This window comes from Leptonychotes weddellii, chromosome 6 (genome assembly GCF_054177405.1).
Source record: "Leptonychotes weddellii isolate Sample4059 chromosome 6, ASM5417740v2, whole genome shotgun sequence".
Taxonomy (NCBI): domain Eukaryota; kingdom Metazoa; phylum Chordata; class Mammalia; order Carnivora; family Phocidae; genus Leptonychotes; species Leptonychotes weddellii.
The window spans coordinates 46,611,479-46,625,953 of NC_138374.1; the positions used below are offsets into that span (position 1 = coordinate 46,611,479).

Below are 14,475 nucleotides of genomic sequence, written 5' to 3' on the forward strand. Positions count from 1 at the left end.
TGGTGGTGGGTATTGAGGAGGGCACATTCTGCATGGAGCACTGGGTGTTATGCACAAACAATGAATCGTGGAACACTACATCTAAAACTAATGATGTAATGTATGGGGATTAACATAAGAATAAAAAAAAAAAGTTGTCCTTGAGCCCCCCCAGATACAGATCCAAGCACTTCCACGATCCAACCCCACACTCCCTTTCCAGACCTTTCTCTCCTCTCCTCTCACATCCTATGCTCTGGCCAAACCAGCTTACTCCTCCCTGCCCCCTCCCCAGTCCATCAGCAAGTCCTGCTGTGACCCCACCTCCTCCGTCCACCTCCTCCGTCCACCTTCCTCTCTTGGCTGTACAACTCCAACAGCCTCCAACAGAGCTCCCTGCTTCCATTTTTTTCCCCTCTCCAGTCCATGTCCACACATCTCCAGACTGATTGTTTAAAAAGTAAACAATGCTCACCCCTTCCTTAAAACCCTCCGTAGCAGGGGGCGTTCCACCACACTGACAGTAAAATGCAAGCTCTTCCCGATGGCCTACAGGGTCCACCTTGACCCGGCCCTGCCTACCTCTCCCATCTGCTCTTGTACTACTGTCCTCCTTGCTACTAGAACCACATGTGTTTGCATTCTCTTCTTAGCGCTTGCTGTATCCTCAGCCTGGATGAGACGTTTTTCCTCCTGCTCTGCCCCTGCCTAGCTCCTCACCCCCCAGTCTTAGCTCAAATACTACCTCCCAGCAAGGCCTTCCCCCAACACCTTACCTAAAGCAGGACCACAGCCATTTGGCGCAGCTCATACCGCTGTCTGAAATTATCTTGTTTATTCGTGTGTTGTTTATTTGCTCTCCCCATGAGAATCTATGCTTCCCGCGGGACCTTGACTAACCTGTTCACTGCTGCATCATCAGCACCCAGGACAGTGCCTGGCACACAAGAGATTCTAAATCATTATTTGTGATAAATGATTGATTACAGGAAATAATAAACATTTCCTGAAAGGCCTTCATTATCTCCAGCCTCCACCCCTTGGGCTGTGCTACTTCCTTGCCCTTGCCTCCTTCTTCCCCTCCATCACCAAGTGCTGACATTTGTAGTAAGGCAAACTCAAAGGGCTCTCTCCCCTGAAGGTCTTCCCTGGCCCCTCTAGATATAAATAACTCCTGCTGCTTCTGACAGCCTACCTCTGCCCTATATTCCAAGGCCACCTACTTCAAATGACTTTATTCTTTGTTCCTGGAAATTCTTGCCTAGAAAGATAAGGCTATAAATCAGAAAAATCACAGTTGGCTCCAGGAACTTCCTGAAATCAACTCAAACAATAGACAGCTCAAATACCTGTCCTCAGAAAAATGCTTTACCCAACTAGGCAATGATTCACCTATCAAAGCAAGAGTTCTATACTGTGTTCACAACCCCTGTGGACATCAATGTCAAGAATTTTGCCCAATCCCAATCAATTCCTTGCATGGAAACAGCATCTTAAATCATTCATTCGAGTCCCAACCCACCAAACCCTATAACATCTGGAAGGTTCAGAGGAGAGGCCTGCTGTAAAGCTGAGATGAATAGGTTATTCTGGTGGCCTTTTAAGGGATTTAGCAGGTGACAGTGCATAGTGTCTAGTACCAAGTCTTCTTTTTTTTTAAATTAACATATAATGTATTATTTGTTTCAGGGATACGGGTCTGTGCTTCATCAGTCTTACACAATTTACAGTGCTCACCATAGCACATACCCTCCCCAATGTCCATCACCCAGCCACCCCATCCCCCCACCCCCCTCCTCTCCAGCAACCCTCAGTTTGTTTCCTGAGATTAAGAGTCTCTTATGGTTTGTCTCCCCCTCTGGTTTTGTCTTGTTTCATTTTTCCCTCCCTTCCCCTATGATCCTCTGCCTTGTTTCTCAAATTCCACATATCAGTGAGATCATATGATAATTGTCTTTCTCTGATTGACTTATTTCGCTTAGCATAATACCCTCTAGTTCTGGGCACCTGGGTGGCTCAGTCGTTAAGCATCTGCCTTCGGCTCATGTCATGATCCCAGGGATGGAGCCCCATGTCTTCCCTACCTGCTCAGCGGGAAGCCGGCTTCTCCCTCTCCCACTCTCCCTGCTTGTGTTCCCTCTCTTGCTGTCTTTCTCTGTCAAATAAATAAATAAAAATCTTTAAAAAAAAAAATACCCTCTAGTTCCATCCACATCGTTGCAAATGGCAAGGATTCATTTTTTTATGACTACATAATATTCCATTGTGTGTGTGTGTGTGTGTGTATATATATATATATATATATATATATACCACATCTTCTTTATCCATTCATCTGTTGATGAACATCTAGGCTTTTCCCATAGTTTGGCTATTGTGGACTTTGCTGCTATAAGCATTGGGGTAGCACCAACTCTTCTGTATTTGGTGAATGATGAAAGAGTGAACGGACCAATGACTAGCTCACCTACCCCACCCTTTATTCTCTCCCTTCTCGAAGCGGCAGAACCAGGAACATGCAGCCAAGGGGTCAGTTAGAGCAGGGCTTTGGACGAGGGAAGTCCTTCGTTTCAGTGACTAGGCCTTACTTTGGAATTGATGGCAGAAACCCATGGGCAGCCCAGCGTATCCCCCACACCCAGGCCAAGGCACCACGCAGCCAACCAGCCTCTCCCCTTGTGCCCAGGGCGACGGCGCTGGACCGCTACGGGCTGCAGAAGGCGGGCTTCACGCACGTGCTGAATGCGGCTCACGGCCGCTGGAACGTGGACACGGGGCCCGACTACTACCGCGACATGGCCATCGAATACCACGGCGTTGAGGCCGACGACCTGCCCACCTTCGACCTCAGCGTCTTCTTCTACCCAGCAGCCGCTTTCATCGACGCGGCGCTCAGCCAGGACCACAGTAAGAGACCCGCCACCCTTGGTAGTTCAACCCCAACAAACCCGCCTGCGGCCCCGCCCCCGCGCCCCACGAAGGCCCGCCCCTCATCTTGGCTGGAGGCGGGATCTGCGCACTCTCAAAGCGGGTTCTGCAGGGGTTGTGAGTGATTGAGTTGGGACTGAGGCCCAGGAGGCTGGGAGCCACACTGAGCGTGCTGCTGGTGGGGTTTGGGCCTTGATTGCCGCTGTGGGGAATCGGGATCGGGAGGGTTCGGAGGAAAGGCCTTCGGCCTGAATCCCAATTCCCTAAGGCTCAGCAGCGATCCTTGGAACAGCAGGGACGTCTGGATGCCCTCAAAGCTGGGACTACAGCCCAGACGCCAAATGTGCCTGGGCCCAAACCTAATAGCTAGGGGCTTCAATGCCAGAAAACCTTTGGGGAGCTGACTTGGAGAGACTTCAAAACCTCCTGCCAACCAACTGAGCCCGCAGCTCCCCCTATCCCTCCTCCTCCCCCAACACACAGTCTAGTGAGGCCTCTTATAGAAAGCTGACAACCTAACCTTCTAAATGGTGACCTGTATTTGAGAATCTGAGTTTTGCACCCATGATGTCCAAGTTTCCCAAGGTTAATTTTCCATTTTTATTTTATTTTTTTTAAAGATTTTATTTATTTATTTGACAGAGACACAGCAAGAGAGGGAACACAAGCAGGGGGAGTGGGAGAGGGAGAAGCAGGCTTCCCGCAGAGCAGAGAGCCCGATGCAGGGCTCGATCCCAGGACCCTGGGATCATGACCTGAGCCAAAGGCAGACACTTAACGACTGAGCCACGGAGGCACCCCTAATTACCCATTTTTAAAATCGCAGTGCTAGTCCTTGCACTCAAAATGTAGTTTTAGCTGGTCTAATCCAGGTAAAGGCTACAAGGGTCTTTTGGAGAGAAGGGCCTGGCTTAGGTCTGCATTGGGGTAAAACAATACGCAGTTATTGCTGCAAGGGGGTGTTTCAGGGACATTTCATAGAGGCCAGAGGGACTTCTACTCCCTAATCTGTGCTCTGACTTTAGGCCCACGTTTCATACCCTTTACAGGGCCATCACATAATTCAGGGTGTCCAGTTACTGAAAGCCTTTCTTGCCACAAGAGGCTGGGATTACGAGGCTCAGTGACCGGTGGACTGGCCTGCTTCAGGAACTTGCAGTCTGCAGCTGGGCCCAGGCCAAGTCCCAGACCTTGATGGCCATCCCACAGCGGTCCTGGCCCCACAGCTAGGCACCAACAGTTTGTTTTTATTTTGGTTCAGAAAGCAAGGTCACAGTGAAAAAAAACCTCACAGAGCTGAAGGGCTTCTATTAGGGGAAGCCTTAGTTCAAAGTCATGCTTTTATGAGACTATTTATTGATCATCTTTTGCATTATGCACATTCTGGGTTTCTAAGCAGTATCAAAAAGCAACTGGACTCTGACTCATCAACGTGAGGTAAAATTTGCCTCAGATTATTTGAAGTTAACTGAAAACATATTTGACAAGAAAAAACAAAAAGCTGCCACAGCCCAATCCTTCGGTTTCTGTTTAATGTACTCTTTTGTCATTACTGTATCTCCAAACTTTCTCTTAATGGAAGGGGTTTGGCAGCCTTTGGAGAAGACAGGGTGGGGTTTCACACCTTACAACTTACTAACAATGGGATTTCGCTAAGCCTTCTTTCTCAATCTGGTGATGAAAATATTTACCTTGGAGGGTTCTAATGAGGATCAGCAGTAACCCACATAGAGCACTTCGCGTGGAACCTGGTGCACAGCGGGTTCTCAGATGTGTTTGATAAAGAGAGGTCGTGCACCATGAAACACAAAACCACGCTAGCATGTGTGCATCATAATAATAAAGTTTCCAATCCCAAAAGAAAAAAAAAAGGAAAAAAGACATTCCAACTTTGAACTAGTACAGTAGACTCACATGACAGCTTGTTTTCAGTTCCTGGAACACCATTTTAGAGTCTTCCCCGCTCTGCTGAATTAGGAAAGAATGGGGCTCAAAAGTCATATGTAGGCCTGGGCAGATCACAGAGCGCTGATGAGGAGATGTCAGGCTGGAGTGGGTCCTGACCCGTAGGTCATAGGTGCGAAAACTCCCAGCAAAGAAAAGAAAGGGTCAAGAGAGAAAAGTATATGCTCAGGTCAGAGAATGTGCAGGGGACAGAATCGGTGGGCAGGGCTGTGGGACTAGACCAGTTGTCCGGGTAAGGGGAGCAGGACATGACCCCACGGCCAGGTGGGAGACTGGAGTTCCTTCTCAGCGCCTTTGCACTTGAATATCCTCAAGTCTGCGGCTCAAATCGAAATGCGAACCCTGCAGAACCCGGCAGGGAACGTAAGCAAATGGCGCTGGCTCCGTGGAACGCGTGGGCGCTGGGGCGGGCGTGCTCGTAGCGACGTGGAGAGCCCCAAATAGTCCCCAAAGGGGGCGCTGCTGCTGGGTCTCAGCCAACACGTGACCTGTGAGAATCAGGGCGAATGTGGTAGATCTGATTTTTCAGGAAAAGTCTTCAATCTGGATTTTAATGTGAAATTGCCCAGTTTTTAAGTGTTGGCAACACCTTGAAAATTTCTTAAAATGCTGCAAAGGCCAAACAAAAGAAATCCAGGGGCTGTGTGTTTGTAACCGATGCCGAGTCGTCAGGGTAACGAAGTAAAACGCTCATTAGTCAGCGACGGCATCGTCACGGACCCCATCCACTGGGGGCGGGGGGATGTGCTCAGCCTCCCTGCCACAGGCATGGGCAGCGTGGGTGTCTAGTCGTTCGTCGGGCGTCTAGGGGCCACTACCACGGCATACTGGAGCCAGGCTCCCTCACATGTTCCTTATTACACTCTTGATGTAAGAGATGTTGATGGGCAGTCTGGCCATAAGGCAAGGCCCCTCTCTCTCTCCCCTCTCTTGTCTTTCCTGTTCTTCCTTGGCTAGTTTCAGCCAAGTGTGCACTCTTTCCCACTGCTGCCCCTCGCATCCAGTCTTTTTTTTTAAAAGATTTTATTTATTTATTTGAGAGAGAGAGTGAGAGAGAGAGAGAGCACAAGAGAGGGGAGCGGGAGAGGGAGGAGCAGACTCCCCGCTGAGCAGGGAGCCCGAGGCGGGACACGATCCCGGGACTCCAGGATCATGACCTGAGCCGAAGGCAGTCGCTTAACCAACTGAGCCACCCAGGCGCCCCTCGCATCCGGTCTTGTCTACTCTCGCTGAAAAGCCTTCCTCGTGGGGCTGTAAAGCTGTACCTGTGGCCTGTGCGACCCACTCCTACCCCTGTCCTACCCTGACCCATTCCTTCCGAAAGAACTCCCTAGACAACGGTGGTCACGCTTGAAAAATCTCAGAAATAAGCCAGTCCAGTGTCCGGCCCTTAGAGCTGGGGAAACAGAGGCCCAGAGAAGCCAAGTGATGTGCCCAGGGTCACAGAGCTAATCAGAGGCCAGCAGGAATGCCTTCTGTCACCCAGGCCTCTCAGAAGAGTCCTTTGCCCTTGTTTTGAACATCTGGTGACTTTCCTGTATAAGAGGTCACCAAAAATCGTGAAAGGTGAGGCACTCCAGCTGGTTATAAGATCTGAAACAACTGAACGTGTCATTCATCAGCGGAGAGAGAAGTACTGACAAGACACTGCCCTGGAAACCCCATTTGGACGGCCTTCACTGCTCCTGGCATGACATCCTCAGAGGTGAAGTCGTGTGGTTTTAATTTGAGAAATCCCGGAGCAGATACTGTGAGGCTCTGAAGATCAGATTTTAGTATCGCCACTCTCCTTTTGTTCTTTTTTTCTTTTTCTTAAACGGGCCATAGGCTGCTTTTGAAGCCATCTTAAAATCTATTATGGATAAGGCAGGTATGGATAAAGACATGAAGTCCGCTTTCAAGCCAGAGCTTGGCTCTCTGGTGCTTCTAAGCTTTAACCAGACCAGGTTTTCAGGGTATTTGAAGGGTCCCCTGCCCCACTGCAGCACACACAGGCCTGCCCCCTAGCCGCTCAAAACACAACACGCACCCTTCTTCTGACGCCTTCCCACAGACCCAGAACTGTTTGGGAGAAGTATGAGCTCTGCCTTTGCAGGCTGCTGAGGAAGGTAGGTGAGTGAGAGACAGGCAAAGAGCATCCCTCCAAAACCAAGGAAGGAGGTTGCTTATGAGAGTACATACCTGGTGGGGGTGGGATTGAGTTGAGGGTGGGGGTTGGTGGGTAACAGGCTTGGCCTGTATATCTGATCTGAGTGACAGAGGCCTGTCTTTTGGTCACCAGGGAAAATGTGCAATTGGGGAGGAGCAGAGATTCTGCATATGGGTTTTCTTTATAAGACTGCGGGAATTCACCTTTTGGTAAAGGCTAAGGGCAATTATTTCATTGAAATCACCATTGTTGAAACATAGATTGGGACCTATCCGTGCAACATAAAAATCAATTTAGTGGATGCAACCAGCATTTCTTTTAAGAAAATGAATGGGGGGGCGCCTGGGTGGCTCAGTCGTTAAGCGTCTGCCTTCGGCTCAGGTCATGATCCCAGGGTCCTGGGATCGAGCCCCACATCGGGCTCCCTGCTCCGCGGGGAGCCTGCTTCTCCCTCTCCCACTCCCCCCTGCTTGTGTTCCCTTTCTCGCTGTGTCTCTCTCTGTCAAATACATAAATAAAATCTTTAAAAAAAAAAAAGAAAAGAAAATGAATGGATTCGAAAAGAATTGAAAATATCAGCATGTATTATTGCCTGTAGTAAAAGTTCGTGTCACCCTGTGGAACTCTTGTCTGATACACACGCACTTGTGATACCACATGGCATCGAAGAGCCCCGAATCTGCTACCAGGTAGCCTGGGTGGGAATCACAGTCCTGCCACTTCCCAGTTGTGCAAATTGGGCGGATCACTTCTTGGCCCTTCATGTCCTCCGTAAAATGGGGATGATAACTGTACCTACCCCGTCCGTGTGTTGTGCCGATTGACTATGTAGTTGGCAGGTTCAGGGGTGGGGGGAGGCTCTGGACATGTAAGCCGCGAACTGTTGTGTGCTGGGGGGGCGCAAAGTGAGAGCCACTGAGCTAGGAAATGCCAGCCCCGACCCAGCTGCCCTAACCCTGGCTGGTGTCTACCGGAGAGCCTCCCGGCGGCTCCGCCATGGGCCATGCCGGGAGCAGGGCCGACGCAGCCTTCCTTGCCCTTGTCTTCTGAACCCTCCTGGGAGTCTTCTCACCACCCGATGCCGGGCCCCAAGGGTGGTGCTTAGCAGAGCCTCAGAGCAGAGAGGGAGCAGCACCCTGGGGTTGCCGAGACAGGCCCTTTACCCGAGGGAGACCTACCAAGCTCACGGGGCTGCCAGCATTAATGCTGCTTTTGTAAAACCAAAATTCAGCTCCAGGAGCTTCTGCTGGAGCCGAGCGCGCCCTTCCCTCCCTTCCCCCTTTCTCCTCCAACCCCCTCCATCTCCCTTCGCCCTTTTTCTCCCCTCCCCTCCTCCCACTTAACAGACTTCAGGCTCCCAAAAGACTTAATGAACTACAGCTTTCATCTGTTTCAAGCATTTAGTCATGACAGAAAGAATTACCCTTTTTGCCAGGAGAGGAAGAAACGCTTTAAGTTATCAGCAGAGCTGGCAAGAGGCCAGGCAGCCTCTGGAACAGTCTGTGAGGATTAGGATGCCAGAGGTATGTTCCAGTCTGGGAGCATAGTCATGCCACGCAAGAGCCAGGGCCGGCCTCCCCCAGACCCGACCGAGCAATAAAGAAGCCGGCCCTGCTTCTTGCCTTCCTTTCTAGCCCATGTGCACAAGGAAAAAGTGGTGTAGTCACATTCTTGTAGCTCAGCAACATGGCGGGTGGATTGAGGGCCCCCTGGTTAGCTTGTGGGGATTCATGAAAACGAATCGTGATCAAATGAACAGTTCCTTATGAAGCACCTCTCTGTGGCAGCAATGTGTGTGTGGAGAAACCAAAATGGAGTCCTCACTGCCGGGCAAGGTGTGCAGGCCTCGCCAGCAGGGGGCGGGGAGAGAGAAACCCTGGGCCTGGTGGTCGGGGCCTCTTGGATTCCTCACGCTGCCTGGGCTGCTGACCATCACCATTGTCCTGGGCATGGTCCCCGGGCACAGGTGAGGGGGTGAGGGTGAGAAGGACACGCGGGGGCCACACCCGTGCAGAAATGTTCTTTAGCAAGCAGTTCTCCCATTCTGCTGATGTTCCACAAGCCCAGTGACGTCCCTAAGTCTTCCTGGTCATCCTTCTGAGCTTCAGGCCCGAGACTGAGGAATAGAGACATGCCTGGGGTCACAAGTCACACGGCTCAAACTGCCCCAGCCGAGCTATCCCACAACGACAGGAGAGGGCAGCCACTGGGATGGCAGTGATGGGGACAGGCGGAGAGCTTAATCTTACTACTTTCTCTGTCCGCAGAGCCCAGAGGCCGGTGGGCAGCACACAGAAGGGTCTCGATAACGAGGTGCCTTAAACTATTTCCGGCACCTGCTTTTTGGGTGACCTCTGGTATGTCATTTTACCACTCTGAGCCCGTTTCCCATCTGTAAAACAGGGATGATGATAATGAAGCTGGAAGGTTCTGTGAAGGATAAGGTGAGATCAAGCACATGGATGTACCATGTGAGCTCTAGAGCAGACCTGAAGGATGCACAAGCTGCTTCCCATTTGTGGCTTCTCAGCTGGGCCCAGCTGACGCCATGGTAGTGTCCAAAGGGAGACTTTTTGTTTGTGGAGATTCTTCTAGATCTCTGGTTCTCAAACTTCTTAGTCTCAGAACCCTTTGACACTCTTAAAAAAGTATTGAAGTCTTCAAGGAGCTTTTGTTTGTGTAGGTTATATTTATCAATATTTACCCTGTTAGGAATAAAAACTGAAAACCTTAAAAATATTTGTTTAACATTTAAAAACCCCTTGCATGTTAAAATAATAACATGCTTTTGTGAAAAAAATGTATTTTCTAAAAGAAAGCTAGGGAGAAGAGTGGCATTATTTTACATTTTTTGCAAATCTCTTCAATGTTAGGCCTATTAGAATTCAGTTGGGTTCTCATATTATCTTCTGCATCAGTCTGTTGCGATATGTTGTTTTGGTTGAAGTATATGAAGAAAATCCAGCCTCATTCAGATATGTAGTTGGAGAAAGGAGGGTTATTTTTATTTTTTTAGGGAGAGATATTTTAATAGCCTTTTCAGATAATTGTGGATATTCTTCTTTAATAGTACACTAGAACTTGACAAGTAATCTTTTTATAAAGGCTAGCTGTGATGTGGCATCTGAAACCATATCCATAAACTTCACAGATATTCTGTTATATGGAAATCCATTGGTCTGTCTTGCACTTTGAATGGATTTTTTTACCCATGCATGATTTCGTGATATCCCACTTTGGTCATTTGGAAAATATCGGTTCCCTAAGTTATGTTGATCTTCCAATTGTTGACCCTTTTCATGGTACATTATTGAAAGAACGCATTGTTTGCCGGGAATGGCCAGCAATCCCTGTACCGACGGATGAAAGATGATTCCAAACTTTGCCGTGACAGAGAGGAGAAGGCAAGGGGGTCAACACTCAGAGACGAAAACCCTTTGCTCTTCTTTGCTCCCGCTTTTATTGGTCCTTCAGGAGAATCACAAATCCTTATGTTTCTCAAGCACGTGATGTGTGACAAGGAGTCTCACTGAAACTGGGAGGATTTACGGGAAAGATAAGATATGCTAATCTGCGTGTGCTACTAAACATAGCCTAAGGGACAATGCACACATCTCTTAGATCACAGGGCGGCTGTTTGGGCTAAGAGAGATTCGGGGAAGGCAACTCCCCACGGCATTCCTCCGGCAGAGTGGGTCACCGGGCCCCGGCATTCCAAAGGCCTACGCCCTTCTCCGAAACCCTCCCTGCCCTCAGTGGCCTCCATGTTACATTTTAGCAAGCCGGGTATTATGGCTGATTTCATGCTCTACATTAACCCCAACAATTGTTAATATCACCACCAACCTTAACAGAAAAACCTAAAAGTACTGGGAAACGGTCAACCTCACAGTAATAGATACAAGTTTTCAAAAATTCTAATATTTTTGCTCAAAAGCTTGCATTTTATCCCTGGCAACAAATACCATTGGTTGTTTTCTTTGAAATGAGAGGCTTACTTTGTTCACTTCTGAGACAGGGTCTGCCAAATACCCAAGTGTGAATTATCCTGGTTTTTCTGTCATTTGTTCTTTTAAGTAAAAACAATGTTTCATGAACAGTGGCTAATTCAGCTTGCAACTCAATCTCCCGAGGAGATAACCATCTCACTTTGGTACTCAGTCTAAGTGCTTTATGTGTTCGTACCATTTCATCACACAGAATATTAAGTAGAAGTGTAACCAAAGGCTGAAATTTGATAAAATTCATTTTTACTGCTTCATCAAGGATAGTCTTAAGGGAAATTAGCATTTCTTCGCGCCGGAGAGTGCGTGGTGGCGAAGAATGCCATGATGACTAGTACAGTTTGGTGCCTCTTCTCCCCACTGCATTTCAGGCAAGATCCTGGTTCACTGTGTCATGGGCCGCAGCCGGTCGGCAACCCTGGTCCTGGCCTACCTGATGATTCACAAGAACATGACCGTGGTGGACGCCATTCGACAAGTGGCCAAGAACCGCTGTGTCCTGCCCAACCGGGGCTTTCTGAAGCAGCTCCGGGAACTGGACAAGCAGCTGGTGGAGCAGAGGCGACAGGCCCAGCGCAGTGACAACAGTGAGAAGGCTGGTGAGAAGGAACCGTAGGGCCCCTCACAGGGCACGCAGAGACACTCAGGAATGGAGAGGGAAGGCCGAAATCACCCTGCCCTGGGATTTGGGACAGTGAACCCAAAGCTTGATTTCCGTCCCGTCTTAAACTTGCCAGGTGTGTGCTGACGAACAGGGAGGATTCAAAGCTGTCTCCTGGATGAGCACTTGGCTTCACAGCGGAAGGAGGCAGACAGCCTTCTCAAGCAGCATTGCTTACAGATGAGCACACAGTTCTGCACCAAGGCACCTGTATTTTTTTTTTTTTTTTATCTGGTAAGATGGAAGCAGAAAAGGACTGGAAAATGTGTAGGCATCGTGCTGTGATTAAATGTTTTGGCTTTGTCTGAAAGTCATATTCTTTTTTTTTTTTTTTTAAGATTTTATTTATTTGTCAGAGAGAGCACAAGCAGGGTGAGGGGCAGAGGGAGAAGCAGACTCCCCGCTGAGCAAGGAGCCCGATGCGGGACTCAATCCCAGGACCCAGAGATCATGACCTGAGCCAAAGGCAGACACTTCACCGACTGAGCCACCCAGGAGTCCCTGAAAGTCATATTCTTAAAAAATAATTTAAAAATTTTTTTTAAGCGCAGGAAAGCGCCCCGGAGAGTTGTGTTACGGGAGAGTTTGCACAGCTTATTAGCGGGTCCCCTCTCTGGGGCATCCATACTTCCTCACCACCTCCTGCATCCTCTTTTCCATGGAATGCCCAGGCTTGGGTCAGCCCCCTGCCCCGTAGATGCTGCTCTTTGCGAAGTGCAGAGAGCAGCTCATTTGTTAGAGCTGGGGTCGGTGTCCTGAGTCCCTGTTCAGAGGCCCCTGCCTTGTGTTCTTCCCCCTTCCTCAGGAGCCAGGGCTCTTCAGAATCTTAGCCAGAGCTGCCACTACCCAGAAAAGTTCCGTGAATTGTGGACAAGAGTGTGACTTTACAATTTTGGAAAAAAGAAGGAGTATACTACTTGGAGAAGCTCCTTTCATTTTGATTCTAGTCAAAGCAACACAAGCTTGTTTTCAGTCACACCAGAAAGTATTTGCAAACGTGTTTGCTGTTTAACGGGAGAACAAGGCAGTCAGGTGAGCTCAGGTGTGGAATTTCCCCGCCCCTGAGAGCTAAGCCAGGCACCAGGAGTGTCTGATTTTCATTCTTGAGGAGAAAACAGCAGGAGGCACCAAGCAGGTAGATGGTTTCTGGAACCAGGAACCCTAAACTAGACAAAACCCACAGAGAGATGCCGATGGAGATGCCAGAGGTCAAGGACCAGAAAGGACCAAGGTCAGTTCCTCATAATGACTCAGATTTCAGTGTGAGGGGAGCCGGTCACAGGCTCTTAGGAAAGAGGTACAGACCAAAAGGGGCTCTAGGGTCACAGAGGTGCCTACCTCGGCTTTCCTGTCACAGGATCCCAATAACCCACCCAAAACTCATTTATCTCCTATGTCTCATCTATTCCTAGTCCAGAGAGAAATTAGTATTTCCGTCTTAATGAAATATTGTATTTAATACATGATGAAAATACTTACATTTAGTGAATCCATTATGTAGGAAGGATGTAATGCTGGTGTTCCCTTGAGCTTCTCCACACCTTCCTACATGCTCCCACCTCTTTGTGGGGCTATGGGTCCTACTGAGGACAGCAGAAGCAGAGAACTTTAAGACTGGAGTACTGGTCTCTTCAAGATGGCTCCCGGGCGCCAGAGGTAGGAGAAAGTAGTTAACAGAAATTTTTGCAAAAGCATTTCAAGTCTTCAGGGGTAAATTATTTGGTCAACAAGTCTTCATTGAGAACCTACCACATGCCCAAAACTGGGTTAGGAAGTCAAAAGTAAAAACAAACAGCATGTAGTGATCAGGTACCAAAGCGAAGAACAGTTGGGGACGGGGCAAAGACCTCTCTGAGGAGATGGGGTGAGCTGAGACTTGAAGGATCACACCTTCCAAAGGCGGAGGGATCATTTGAGGCTGAGGAACGGAACAGCAGGTGAAGGCCCCAGGGTGACAAAGAGGTGTGTTTTTGAGGAACTGCCCCTCAGTGAAGCTGGAGTTCGTGGGTGAGAAGGGCAGGGGAAGGAGAGGATTAAAGAAACCAGATTTTATTTCAAGTGCAGAAAAAAACCCACTGAATGGTAACAAGCAGGGGAATGGTATGATCTATGTTTTAAGGCAATCACTCCCGCCGAAGGATGGAGAATGGTTTGCTCGGAGTTAAGAAAGGAGGCAAGAAGACCAGTCAGGAGGCTGTTAGAACTGTGGATAGGAAGAGGAAGGTGGCCTGACTGAGACAGCGCCAGGGGCCTAGTCCTCAAGATTCGTTTGGAATTATCCCAGAGAATCAACAGAACCTGCTGAGAGGCGAGAGAAAAATGAAAGATACTGATTCGGTTTCTTGCCTGAATACGGAGATGGGGTTGACTAGGGCAGGAATGGGAGGGGGCTGGAGATCACCAGTTGCATCACGTCTGTAAGACCTACAAAGGTGTCTTTCGATGTCATTTGGTCTTGAATCTAGAGGGAGCTTAGAGGAACGTTCACAACTGGAGATGTAATTCTGGTGTTATCTGTATAGAGGTGGTGTTTGAGCTCATCGTAGTACAAGGTGAGATGAGAAAAGAGAGGAAGCCGCAGGCCTGAGCACTTCAACATCCATGTTTAGAGCTGGGCCTGGGTGGCAGAGGGAGATCCAGGAACGGGGACAGAGAAGGGAGAAGGAAAACCAGGAGCGTGGGATTACGGACGCCTGGGCACAAAGAAATGGAAGGTACTCTTGAGTTTTGACTGTAGACCGCTGGAGACAATGCTTGCTTGTCAACAAAGTAAACTATATTTGTATAGC

General features: G+C 48.9%; 2 protein-coding genes across 2 annotated transcripts in view; one reads left to right on the forward strand and one right to left on the reverse strand.

Annotated features, from left to right (window-relative positions):
• Positions 1-11,996, forward strand: part of DUSP29 (dual specificity phosphatase 29) — a 35,770-nt gene extending 23,774 nt beyond the window's left edge. Inside the window, exons 3-4 of the mRNA XM_031028303.2 lie at positions 2,666-2,886; positions 11,397-11,996. Of these exons, the coding sequence (XP_030884163.2) occupies positions 2,666-2,886; positions 11,397-11,641 (466 nt within the window). The 3' untranslated portion in view covers positions 11,642-11,996. The remainder of the gene's footprint in view (positions 1-2,665; positions 2,887-11,396) is intronic.
• Positions 1-14,475, reverse strand: part of VDAC2 (voltage dependent anion channel 2) — a 328,221-nt gene that overhangs the window by 132,606 nt on the left and 181,140 nt on the right. The gene's annotated exons all lie outside the window — the stretch shown is intronic.